General features: G+C 43.5%; 3 protein-coding genes across 3 annotated transcripts; 1 reads left to right on the forward strand and 2 right to left on the reverse strand.

The window, feature by feature from the left end:
* Nucleotides 1-287: 287 nt before the first annotated feature.
* Nucleotides 288-2,184, reverse strand: EAF01_002253 (uncharacterized protein; the record flags this gene model as incomplete). Its single annotated transcript, XM_038910505.1, has 3 exons — nt 288-691; nt 742-2,083; nt 2,146-2,184. The coding sequence occupies 3 exons, from the start codon at nt 2,182-2,184 to the stop codon at nt 288-290; spliced, it is 1,785 nt and encodes a 594-aa protein (XP_038773427.1).
* Nucleotides 2,185-4,574: 2,390 nt separating this feature from the next.
* Nucleotides 4,575-5,907, forward strand: EAF01_002254 (uncharacterized protein; the record flags this gene model as incomplete). Its single annotated transcript, XM_038910506.1, has 2 exons — nt 4,575-4,646; nt 4,795-5,907. Exons 1-2 carry the CDS (start codon nt 4,626-4,628, stop codon nt 5,905-5,907), a joined length of 1,134 nt encoding a protein of 377 aa, XP_038773428.1. The 5' UTR covers nt 4,575-4,625.
* Nucleotides 5,908-6,327: 420 nt separating this feature from the next.
* EAF01_002255 (uncharacterized protein) lies at nt 6,328-9,873 on the reverse strand (the record flags this gene model as incomplete). The annotated part of the gene is made up of 1 exon (XM_038910507.1): nt 6,328-9,873. One exon carries the CDS (start codon nt 9,871-9,873, stop codon nt 6,328-6,330), a length of 3,546 nt encoding a protein of 1,181 aa, XP_038773429.1.
* Between the last annotated feature and the right edge of the window lie 4,046 nt (nt 9,874-13,919).

Genomic DNA, 13,919 nt, shown 5'->3' on the forward strand with positions numbered 1-13,919 from the left:
GCAACCAATCAACTTGTAAGCGAGACTTGAGCTTCCAAGAACATTACGCAATAATTGCTCATCATAAAAGCCCACGGCAAAGTTCCTCACAAGATCCTAATCTAGTCATCTCGACTGTAATCAATATGAACGCTGGCTCTCATTAATCAATATTTACAAGCACATTATACACGACTACTCTATACACACTTAACATCCTTCCCAATACCCGCGCCAAGCCTTCCAGTATACAAAAAGAACAAAGTATCTACCCCGCATTCAATATTAACATCTCCCGATTCCTCAGTTCAGAGCTCCGTAATCGTGTGTCCTACTCCACAAATAGCTTCCAGCTGAGGCTTACTAAAATCAAATCTCGACCAGTTCCTATCCATAAGAGCCGTTCCCGCTGCAGGGTTTCCCCCACTTGAACCCGCTTTCTCCAGTATAATAAATCTTAAACCTACTTCTGTGACTGTTACTGCTATACTAATAATGATTAGGATAATGACGATCCATGTGATTGTGCTCATTTTTGTATCTGCGATACTGTCACTCAGAACTTCTGCTAAGTCCAAGAAAACTCGACAACGCTCATTGAGTGTCGTGATACGGGGACCGATTTCGAGATACTCTCGAATGGCTTCGTAAAGTGGATGTAAAGTGGGTTCGGAGTCCCAAAAGAAACTGGGTACGTCGAGGATATTTGATGCTTGAGAATGTTAGCAAGAACCTAGGCGAAGAACGGACATAATAACTTACAAAGATTGACATCTACCCTACTTTTAAAGAGACGTCCAAGAATCTTGAGAATTTCCGTACGAGACATGCCAAGTTGACCAGTTAAGGCCAAGTGCTTAGGAATATGTTCTGCGCTTAGCATAGTCTGCGACATTCGCTCCTCAAAGAAACTCAATTTCGTACTTTGAGCAATAGCATGACTCATTGCTAGCTTAATCATATGATCACCACTCCTTAAGGTTATCATATCATTAAAGATTCGTGGTCTGTCAACGAAGGAATTGTACTCAAAATGAAGCTCCTCTGTTTCGAGATCTTCTTCCTCTTGAGGCCGGACAACAAGTGATACATCTGTGTTGTGTGCAGCAAATGTCAAGTCTGCAAGAATATCTTTTTCCTGATGCTCAGTGAAATTCCAAAATACCACCACTCCATACGAGAAGACAAACATTTCTGCAAAAGTCTTCGCATCCGGCGCGACTCGATTTGGACTGTCGGCTCTTTTGCCTTGTTCAAAAATATGGGTTTCCTCTCTACCTCTTCGGGCTCCTTCTTCCCTTATGATTCTTTCTTCGTCGGTTTCATTTCGTGGGCTATCTTCTCCTCCCCTTACTCCGTATGTATCCGTATCCTCGAAATAACCTTCATGATAATCTCGATTCTCACTCCTTTCTATCTCTTCATCTAGTACCGCCTTTCCACCTGGACTTTTCAAAACCGGACTACTTCGTACTCTGAATCCTTCTGTACCTGGTAATAAAGGTAGATGGTAAACTGTATAGAGACAATCATCGTATAACTTTGTCTTGGCTCCGTGTCGTTCCTTGACGAATGCAGCCGTGGCCTTTGTTTTATATGCTTGTGCCGTGCAATACGCTGTGACTCTAGCCAATTCGTTTGCTCTCCTTGCTTTGGGTAAACGTTCCGCATAACTCTTTCCTCTGATACCGCCTCTCTTCTTTAATATATCCCTTTCAGCATCCGTCGGAGGTCCTCCACCACCATCGAGTCGCTGTTGGATTCCGGTCCCAAGAATCTCATCCGTTTCTGAATCATCCTTTTCATCGACCGTATCTGGAATCAATACCAATTTCTCGCTAATTTTTGTACTCCGACCTGGAACATTCTGTTGTGCAATGCGAGCAGATATGGGACCATTTGCGCGACGTTGATCTAGAGCCTGAGGTTTTCGTCCGGCTGGTGGCCCTCGAGCTTGACCTGATGGGATTTGAGAGGCATATTGCAAAACATTATCTACTGATATGAATCTTGTTGGTCTAGGCGCATTCGAGCCATTGGCATTTGGTCGTTGCGGATTATTTCGTGCTGTGGAAGGGCGTTGTCGTTCCCGAGAATCAGTAACCTGAGACAAAATTAGCAAAAATGTAATTATCAACTGGAATTTAGTGTTGGGTTGGCTCTTACCAAGACTGATGGTCCGCGTTTTCCAGCCGGACTTGCCATTTTGATCGGAATTGTAGATTGATGGAGGTTTCGATAGGAGTGAAGTTATATTCAAACTTATAATCATATCGATAAAAATCGCATGTATGGATGTTTAGAAGTCATGGACTGTAGTAGATGGAGCTTGTCGCATTTCATTTTGGTTTGTGCTTGGAGCGCCTTGGAGCGCCTTGGATGCATAAAATAGTGCAAGGATACGGGCTAGAAACGTCATAAGTCAACATAAGTCAAAACGGTCAAGTACACCGCCTTTATTCTGCCATCAGCCAAAACTCTCTGGGTTCATACATCGTCATTATTATCATGGCTATTGACTCTTATATTCAACCAAACTTGAGGATCAGATCCAAATTCGATGTTCTATACTACTAGAAGAGTGCCTCCCAGTCATGGAACAATTCTAATCATTATACCGATGTGTACTCCCCTATCTACATCCCACGCGTAAGTGGACAGGAAATGCAACCATAATTACCAGACTATCATTCCGTCGCGTTCCAATATAACTTACTCCCCTTGACGTCTATACCAAATGGAAATACAGTCCCGAGATTTTAGGACGTCTTATCTTATCGGCAAACACAAGTTAACGATTCAGGGGGGGGGGGGGTCGCTAAGCACATTTGCTGCTTTCTCAAAACTATCTTTTTCAAACAGTCTCAATACAGCAAATATATCTCTCAGTATCAATGGTCTGTAGAGCACTTAGACTCAGAACAACTATCTCTTCAAAGAATCAGCTTCCATACGCTTGTTAGATGCATCATCGCATATGTTCCTAAGAGAATTCGATCGACCGGTAGCCGGCTCGTAACAAACTTCTAGCCATAAATGCTAGTCGCTTGTGATAAGTCCGTCGAATAACCAATCTACAAACTCCACACCAATTTCTACCCGACGAACCTAGGTATGCCTGCGAATTTGACTCTCTGCAACATCTACCACGATCTCGTAGGCATTCGGTCTGATCCCCAATCTTAGTCACATGAAGGTGAGTACATTCGCTTCGGGGCCTGGATATACAGACTCAACGGTATTCACAGGTATATTCCAATTGTTCGGGAGTCAGTACTACACGTACTCCTACTTGTCACTGGCAAGATTCAGCAGGGAACAAGAATCTCAGAACCAAATCCGCAACCCCACCTACTAATCTAAGCCAAATCGCTACGGATACTTCTCTATCTTGTAGTCTTAGTTGGCTTATAACCTTACTTGTATATTCACCAACTGGACTCGGTAGCCCCTAGATCCTGGGGCTAAACATGCCACATACAATCACAGTCGTATCCAAGATGCCTTCAGATTCCCCCTTTTGTACTCCATCAATTCCCAATCTTACCACTTCCAGACATTTTCCGTATTCGTATCAGTGGAACCCAGCATTAGCGATGTAGCACAGCAGATGCAAAACGATTCAAGATAGCTGGCAAATGCTTGAACCCTCGCACAAGAACGCCTCCCCACGAAAATCAATCTGCATACCTAGTAATTAAAGCTTGCATTCATTCAGCCAGGGCTTTTTACGTAGATTTTTGATTTTTCAGATGACGGCCTAACATGAACGCCATGATGCTTGATATTCAGCGGCGTGAGCGGGACATCCGAGAGAGTGTTTAAAGTAGGTGTCGGTATCCGGGATCTATTTCTCGCCTGACCCCCTGGTTCTGGCTGTAAGAAATCGGATGAAAAGGACGACATAGAATCCTCTCGTGAGAAAGAGGGACAAACCAATCAAGGTGCAATAGTCTAGTGGTGAGGTATAGAAATATATTCGAACATCGGTCTTCGTTAAGAGCGAGATTCCGTTTTCTTTGTTGTATTCACTGTTGGTTGGAAATGAGGATATGACCAACAGCTATATGGTGAAGGTCGAGGCTAGACTCAAGTTGCAGACGGTATCTAGGTAGGGGAACTCGAGCGGAGGTGAATGTGGACATAGCAATTAGATTTATAATTGCGGACTGATATATCTTTGGTCTTGAATTTCGTTTTCCTGGTTGGATGATTGACACGGTACGAAAGATGGCCACAAAAATATCGAATGTTGTGTATCGAGGTGCAAGGCAACCAAAGACTACTAGACAAATCCAATATCCTATCCAGAAGCTGGTGTGACTTATAAGATGTGGTAGTTCCGCTTCATAACATTCTTTCTATCTTGTACTACATTTAGAAAAATACTCTGCAAGTTTTCTTTCATCTCAGCTTTTTAATCATTATCTTGTATGTCAGTGAAGTGAAGGTGAAGTTTGATATAAGAGCTTGGACTCATAAAACGTAATTCGCTTTCATTGCTGCACCAGGGTATGTGACAATCGTGTTGTCGGAACGATAGGATCTGATAGAAATCTTGGGGGGAAAGAGGTCTGAAAGTATAGATCCTTTGTGCAAACTATATAAAAATTCCTTTTTCTCTTCCTTTTCAAATGAGAAGCTAGATGGCGTCAAACACTTTGAATGTAAGTTCACTCTTCTTTTTGCTCTTATACATCCCTTCTCGTCAATTCTAACTCCCACCATCATCATCATCCTCCTCCTCTCCTCCTCCTATCCCTTCTACACAATCTCCCTTCTGACAACCAAAAACACAACTAACACACCATCAAGATGTCACCACCCTATCCCCCGAAATCCGCCATCATAGGCCTCACACCCACCCACTCAATCGACACACCCCTCACCACCATCTTCATGCTCCTCTTCCTCCTCTCCTCCATTATCCACATGTCTCTCCTCCAAATAAACTTCCGTCGCGGCCAAAAATTCCTCATGTCCGGCATGGCCTTCGGATTTTCCTTTTCCCGCGTCATCACCTGCGCTCTTCGTATCGTCTGGGCATCGTACCCCTCCAACATCCGTCTCGAGCTCACGGCCCAAGTTTTCGTCGCTGCAGGCACAATATTGTTATACCTCATCAACATCATTTTCACAAGCCGTTTATTGAGGGCATATCATCCGTGGGCATGGAAATATTCGGTCCGGACTTGTTTTCGCATAGGGTATGTGAGTCTATTCGCAGGATTGATCACAAACATATCGGTTCTTGTCGAGAATTTCTTTACACTCGATTCACATATTTTGTGGGTCAATCGGACTGTAATATTAGTCGTTAGCACATATTTTACCATCTTCGCATTCGTCCCAATTCCACTCCTAGCCTCGCGGCTGCTTCTGCCTCGACACCAGGTAGAGAAATTCGGGACCGGAAAACTAAGAACGAAAGTTCGATTGGTGCTGGGTACATCGGTATTACTTACTGTTGCAGCGGCTTTCAGAGCAGGAACGGCATATCTACCCAGAAGCAACAATGATCCTGCATGGTATCACAGTAAAGCATGTTTTTACATCTTTGATTTTGGGATCGAGATTGTGGTGCTCTTTTTATTTGCAGTTATGAGGGTGGATAGGAGGTTTATCGTTCCGAACCGAACGAAGATGCAGGGAGATTTCAGGAAAGGGGGACTGGGAGGGATGCCAGTGAAAGGTAAAGAAGGGGCGAGAGAAGTTAGGTGGAAGTGGATGAGGGGCTTCAAAGGGGAATGGAGGGAGTGGAATGTTGAAGGGGATGATGAGATGTTTTCGGAGAGGAATATCAAGGTTGAGGCTGGAGAGGCTGATGCAGAGACAGCGGTGGGTAGTAATGCTAGTGGAGAGGTTACACCGGCGGCAGTGGGAAGTAGAGAGAATGTTGATACTGATGTCGAGAAAGGTAATAAATGAAACTCGTGAAGTGGAGTCAGGCGTTGCTAGATAAAAATCCCAAGCTTGTGTAATAGTCGTATATAGGTGAACTAGAGACAAGAGGTATATATAAAGGGAAAGGAAATACTCGAGCACAACTCGAAAGATCTACATAGCTTAGCTAGCAATTTTCTACGACTCAATTCTTATGCTTCAACTCCAATTACGAATTTCCAAATTGGTTTCATTTATCATCTTCTACATTTTTGGGTCTGGACCAAAAAGGAAACTAGAATTGTACAATACACAGGCTGGTGAAAAGCTTTAACCATTCTATAACTCATAACGAATATATTTCGCTGAGAAACTTATAATAACGCCCCAACACCAAAAGAGGATATCTTGCAATAACAAATTAAATCCAATGCTCTTTCATCTCATCCAATATCCAACTCCAACCTATACCGGTTCCAGAGTATTCAAAGGAACATAACCCCCTTCATCACCTCTGCCCCTTCCAATGACAGCTCTATAAGCATCCGTAACCTTTCCACTCCAGCCTCCGAAACCCCAACCTTGACCCCTCTTTCTCAATCGGCCCTTTTCTTCCAACAAAGCATCTTCCATCCACCTAGGTCTTTTCCAAGTCTTTAATAACAGACTACTACATACTACACTCACACTACTGAAAGCCATTGCTGCACCTGCTGCCATTGGGTGTAGATGTAATCCGAAAGGAAGGAAGACGCCCATGGCGAACGGAAGACCAACAATGTTATAACCGCATGCCCATGCTAAATTAAGCTTAATACGATTGAAAATCGATCTAGCGAGTTGAATAGACGCTGGAATATCCATGAGATCATTTGGTCTCATCAAGACAACGTCTGCTGCTTCCATAGCGACATCAGTACCACCAGCCATAGCAATTCCAACGTCTGCTGTGGCAAGAGCAGGAGAATCGTTGATTCCATCTCCTACCATTGCAACACATTCTCCACGGGATTGAAGTTTGCGAATGATATCCTGCTTTTGATCAGGGGTAACTCCAGCGTGAACATTTTTAGGTGGTATTCCGACGATACGAGCAACTGCAAGAGCGGTTGGACGTTGATCACCTGTGACAATTGCAGTTTTGATACCCATACGATGAAGAGCGGCAATAGCTGCGACAGCGCTGTCCTTAACAGTGTCCGCAAGACACAAGTGGCCAGAGTAAGATCCGTCAATAGCGATGAAGATATTGGTTGTACCAGCTGACGAAGTTTTAGATGAACCAGCAGCTTTGACGTTTGCTTCCTCAGAAGATTCGATAGCACTTTGGGGTACAGACACGTTATTATTTGTCAGGTAGCGAACATTACCGACTAAAATTCTATGGCGAGTGCGTTGGTTGCTAATAGCGGGCTCAACTAAAGCGCTGATACCATTACCAACGGCAGCTTCGAAGTCGCCAATGCTCCCATCAATAGTACCTTCAGGGTCGACTCCAAGTTCTTCCTTGGCAGCAGCGAGAATAGCTTTGCCAATAGGATGTTCACTACCCATTTCGGAAAGACCAACAATTGTCCACCATAGCTTCTTACGTGATTCATTACTCTTCCATGCGGAAACCAAATTGATATTTGCAACGCTCATTTTACCCTCTGTAATTGTGCCAGTTTTATCAAGGACGACTTGTGTAATCTTGGTAGCAGTCTCGAGAGCAGCACCACCTTTGACCAGTATTCCATTTTCTGCACCGACACCTGTTCCAACCATCACAGCAGTAGGAGTTGCAAGACCTAAAGCGCATGGACAGGCAAAAACGATGACCGAGATACAAAGTTTAACACAGACCATAAATTTTCCACCACTCTTTTCATCCACGAAAATCTTTGGCGGATGCGAAAGGACATGGCTAAGAATCATCCAAATTGAAAATGTAAGAAACCCGAGACAAAGAATGAATGGAACAAAGTAGCCGGCAATGGTATCAGCCAGTCGTTGAATTGGGGCCCGTGTAGTTTGTGCGTCCTGAACCAACTTCACAATTTGGCTCAATTGAGTGTCTCGACCAGCGCGTGTTACACGGAAGTCAACTCTGCCAGCACCATTGACGGTACCACCAATAAGTAGACTTCCCTTCTTTTTCAAGACTGGCATTGCCTCACCGGTAATCATACTTTCATCCACGTAAGTCTCACCTCGCGTGACAGTTCCATCAGCAGGAATCTTATCACCGGGTCGTAGAATGACAATGTCACCAACTTGTATGAGTTCAGTGGGAATGACCTTTTCCTCTGCAGCATTACCTTCCTGAGCGTGATCGGCTTTTGATTCTTTGGTATTCCAATCCTCAGCTGCTTTCTCTGCAGCAATTGGATCGGCATAAATAGTTGCCATAGACGGAGCCAAAGACATAAGACGAGAAAGTGCTTTCGAGGTCTGGCCCTTTGCTCGGTTTTCAAGAAATCGTCCCAGAGTGATAAAAGTAATAAGCATACTGCTTGTGTCAAAAATCGTGCTTGGTCGAGTGTGGGGGGGGAGAAGAACAGAAACGATCATAGCTGCAACACTGAAAAAGAAAGCAGCAGATGTTCCAAGAACAACTAGTACGTCCATCGTAGGTGAACCATGCTTCATAGACTTGTACGCAGAGACGTAAAAACGCTTTCCAATGCCAAATTGAACGGGTATTGTGAGGATCAAACAAACGATATCACCAAGATACAACCCCGGGAAGAAGACAACATAACTTCCAAAATCTAAAAACGGGATAAGCATAGGAAACACCATGCTGATCAAAAAGACTGGAATAGCAAAGCTCAGAGAAGTCTTGAAGGCGGTACGCCATTCAGTTATCTCTCTAGTCTTTGCAAGAGATTCAAGTTGGGCATTATTGTCGTCATTATCAGCAACCAAAGCATTGTAACCTTGAGACTCGATTAGGTCGACGAGAGCTCGCAACCCAGCGATATTTGGTTGATGAGAAATAGTTAACCGATTCTTGGCGAGACTTATTGTTATAGAATTGACGCCCGGTAATGATAAAAGTTTGGCTTCCAAAGCGGTCGCATCAGCAGCCGATGCTACTCCAAATAATTTGAACTGTGATGTGGTAGCTGCCGACTGATGGCTGTCACTCAACTGTGTGGATATGATCTTGGCATCGAATCCTCTATCTTCAATAATCTCGGCAATCTTCTCAGCAGATAGTTTGGAGGGGTCGTGAATAATTACAGCCCGCTCTGCAAGTAAACTGACATTGAATTGCACCAGGCCCTCGAGATCCTTAAATCCACCTTCAACCGCGGATGTACAAGCGCCGCAAGTCATCCCCTCAATAGCAATAGTAGTTGTGGCAACCTTTTCTTTCTTCGAGATACTATCGCGGCGCGACTTACGTGTTCGTGAAGGAGGGGTAGTTTTGTTTGATTCGACAATGGTTGCTCCGAACCCTCTATCCTCAATGATTTCCGCAATTTGTTCCGCAGTCAATATTGTAGTGTCGTGCTCGACCACTGCCCTTTCTGATAATAATGATATACTGAAAGTCTTCACTCCCGGAACATCCTTGAATCCCCCCTCTACTGCTGAAGTGCAAGCCCCGCATGTCATTCCCTCTACGGCCAACATTGTTGTAGTTGTGGGCGCATCATTTGACTCGTCATCGTCAGTATTATCGCTGGTATCGTCGTTATGTTCATCCCGATCGAACATGGGAGATGGTAAATCCGTAGCCAGTACTTCTGCATCGAAACCGCGATCCTCAATAATTTCTTGTATTTTCTCGGCCGGTATTCTCTCTGGGTCGTGAATAATCACAGCTCTCTCCATTACCAAGCTCACTGATACATTTCCAATGCCATCCACACCATTGAATCCTGATTCCACCGCAGATGTGCATGCCCCGCATGTCATGCCACCAACCTTCACAGTTGTTGTTGCCATGTGCGCGGTTGGTGTCGCAAGACTCTTCGAGCCTGTGCTTCCCGTAGAAACCTTCAGATATTTTGGAGCCATTTCTACAGTTTACAGCTGGAAAAGCTGGAAACAGCTGGGAGCAGCTGGGAGGGTAAGAAGACTTATGTATCAATATCGTATCGGAATGATCTGTGCACTCCGTATGTTCCGTCAGCTGCATGTATCAACCGTGGATGGTCGCATTGGACAAGGGTCTTTATCGATTGAGCAAGTTGATTAATGGGGAACAAACTTAAAAATCAACAAGTAAATGATGAAGGAAGGTAATAACAGAAGGCCTGCTTCCGTCTGGGATATTTCTTTATGGATTATTTATTCAGTCTGGAGTGGTCTTCGTCATTTCAGAATGCGGAAAGTTTGCTTAGAAATGTGCGGGAGGTGTGGTGGTGGTGGTGGTGGTGTTGACTTTGGTGACGCCCGAAAGCGGCTGATATTTGATTTGTTTGAAGGAGTGCTGATGCCCAGGCAAAGAATGTACGTTCGGTAATATTATGCTCGAACCCAATATTCACGAACGAATGAATTAAGACAAGATGTTGAAGGGAAATGTAAAGTGGAAGAGCTACAAAGAACAGAAGAAGAAGACAAAGTGTTTGTAGGACCGAGGGACTTTTGGGGCGAAGATGTTACAAAGGCCCCGGCTTGTGTTATCCTCTCTCTCTCTCTCTCTCTCTCCTCTCTTTCTCATCTACTCAGTACGAGTAGTAACTATTAGTCATGATTTATTTGTTTTGATGTTCAAGTCAGGTACAGAAAGTCAATGAAGGCGTGTTGTCTCTCGAGTCTGCTATTCTGCTAGTCTATCGGAGCCTTTCTACCAAGGACAGGGACCTCGTCTCGTCTCACAATGCTCAAGTCTATGCGTTCAAATGTTTCTAGTTGTGGGTTGACAGATCATGCTTGCTTGTCTTGTTTCCCTACCTACTTCGTACTATTACCACTCAGGTAGCTGGTACGTACTTGGTAGAAATTCGATTAGTTCACCATATTCATGATATTTCCTATATAACTTAGGGTTATCTACTCCCTTCGAAAGCCACCCTGTCTCGAGTCTGTACATGAATTGAAATTTCTTCATCTTGAATAGGTTCGGTCCCGGGAATCCTTGCCGGCATCTACGGACGTGGCTACATCTGCATTGACATCCTAGATATCAGAAGGCTTGCGAATCAAGAAAATTAGCAGTCCATTTGTGATATTGATTTGGGGGTGATTCGACACCTCGAGGGCACATAATCCATCCATGCTCAAGGTTACATTGACAACTCTATTGATATTTTCCCGTGAAGAAGAGTAATTCTCTCAAAATTCGAGTCCATAATCTTTTCAACCAAAAGGAAGTGCTGATTAGACTCTCGAGACTCTGTACACTATCGATTGATCACCAGGATCTTTTTCCGTATCGTTTCAAATCCTCAGGAATTGGTTTTGTCTTCCCGCTTGCTACGGAAATGAATGGCGCTAAAACACTAAGTTAGTTCATAACATTCTTTCCTACATAATCTGGAACAATGCGTCTGTTTGATCACCTACCCTTCCGTTGGATCAAACAAGAAAATTACAAAGCAGGTAAGGAAGTACTCAGCAGTTAATCTTACCAACGCCACAACGGAAAATGTCGAGCTTTCATAATTAGTATCAATTCTTTGAGGGTTTTGCTTTCCATGTTTGTTGGTCGAGAAATAACCAGTTGTTAATCCTCATCCTACTATCCTAGAACTGAAAGGGGAGAACCAATCATTCGATATTTTCGATTGTACTTTATCACTTGCTTCATATGGTTTTCTGAGGCTCAATGAAAGATCTCCAAGGCCTAAAAGTGTTGCCGACGCAAGCCTAACATCCTTTTTATCTACTCCTATATCTCGCTTCGCAATTAATTTTTTCTTGTTTTTTTCTTTCGAGGCTATAGTTGGCCTGAAGACTTCAGCCAAATATCTATTGGATTTGCATCATCATTTGTCACAGTCAGACCCGCTGGCTGAGTTACTGCATTCATGTCAGTTTTTCAGCCGCTTAGACGTGAAAGTTCTCAATGCTTGAAAATTTATGATTATAAGATGATCCATACCTTCTCATAAGTTAGATCCTACCAGTGGTTTGAATACTCCAAACAACTTCTAATTTGATGAGCATTTCCAATACTTTGAGCGAAATGTGGAATAGCAAAGCTCCGCGGAACAAGTAGAGACTTTGGTTGTAAAATGTAAGGAGGGATGAGAGGAAAGGGATGACGTCCGTTATGCAGCAATCAATCCAAAGCGTCTTCGTATCTCCACGGTAAATGGGTATCGAGCGACGAATTTATCTCGGCGGTGGCAAAAAGACACGAGTTATGGCAAGTTAAGGCAAGGTGGTAGGAACTTCGAGGGCTTGTAGCTGCTCTTACTCCACAGAGTACATCAATGGGTCAAGTGAGAAAAAGTGCGCTTGTCGCCAGATATACATATGTCTCACACATAATCTTACTACGGATTTGCACTATCGTCCTACTTTCAAGAATGATATGTCCTTTCCAAATCCTTAATCTCCAGTCAACTATCCGTGCCTGTTCATTCAATCCACACATTCATAGAATTCCATCTGCATACTCTCTTTCATAAATTTGCGCACCCATACAACAACATCTGCCATTCCTCAAGACAACGTTTTCAATTCTGGTGTAATCTAAGCAGATCATTCCAGCGCTATCACCATTCTTCCCGAGCAAGAAAGAAAAGACAAAATAAAATATCCAAAGCCAGGTAAGTGAATAATATCTAGTGTGTAGAAAGTCGGGATTCTTACCTATGTCAAGTCCATTCAAGCTATTTAATCGTTGGCCAAATATCAACCGAGTAGATCCACAACGAAAGATTCCATGAAATGACCGACTTGCTTGAAGCTCAAAAGAGCAATAAAGAGTAAACTAAAACATCAAAAAGAAGATATTCAAACAATTGATCTGACTTTGCGGAAGAACGAGTAACAACTGCCGAAGCCATACCCAAGGAACCACATAGAACTTGGAGTGCAGAATGCGCAGACGAAAAAAGGCCAACACAGCCAAGAGCTCCAGACCAGTTTGCACTGCTTGATGTCAACCATCTAACATTTACAATATATGTATGCTTGATAGGATAAATTTGACAAATATACACCGCCTGGTTAAACTGCACCTTTCTCCTCACATCTCAAGACTCCAGCTCGGGATCTTTGATTTTCAAGCCACACATACCATCCACTGTATCATTCTGACCTGTATTACTACCATACGGATTGAGATGGCCGTGATACATCTCTTCTGGAATCGGGATTTATGTATCTAGAGACCTTTTCCCGCGAGGCCATGGTGCATAATTTGTGACGATGGCATTGAAATATACTCAGATTGTTGTAGATGGAGCTAAGTAGATATTTTCACCCAGACTTCTTGAATCTACGGCATCCATGACATCGATATACATGATCTAAATCAAAGAACGATCCATGAGTTCTTCAGCGGTAAGAATCTCACAGCAGTGTACTGCGACGGCATACCGCCACCATAGTGACTTCACAATAATTCATCCAATACTATACACTCAACGCAGCGCACAACATGTTAAGCTCATTTTCATTCTCAACTTCTGGGCTGGTTTGCCTCAGATATCCTCTCTATTCCCTTTACTACCGCTAGGGTGGAAGAGACGCGCGACTTCATTTGATACATGATGACAACGACTAGAACAAACATGCTCACAAGCCGAGCAGGGTGCAGTGCTAGATGATAACGAAATCTTACTTACATATCAGTCTCCTTCCCCTTTCCCACTCCTCCTCTCCTCCCTCCCCCTTACCAAACAAAGCTGCCATCCACGCTGTAATATCCGTTCCAGACACGATATATCTATTTACCCATCGATGTGTATGTGAAACATGTTCAACATATCATTCCCTCAAAATTTGAAGTAACGATAATGTGCATCATCCCACTATATCCTGTTCCATTCACCCTTATCACTTGTATCATTTCAACATTTCACGGATTCCCAAACTCCATAGACTATGGCTTCGTCATTCTACGATAAAAAGAACTTCTATGAATCAATCTCATTCCCTAACCA

This window comes from Botrytis porri, assembly GCF_014898465.1.
Source record: "Botrytis porri strain MUCL 3234 chromosome Unknown BPOR_003, whole genome shotgun sequence".
Taxonomy (NCBI): Eukaryota; Fungi; Ascomycota; class Leotiomycetes; order Helotiales; family Sclerotiniaceae; genus Botrytis; species Botrytis porri.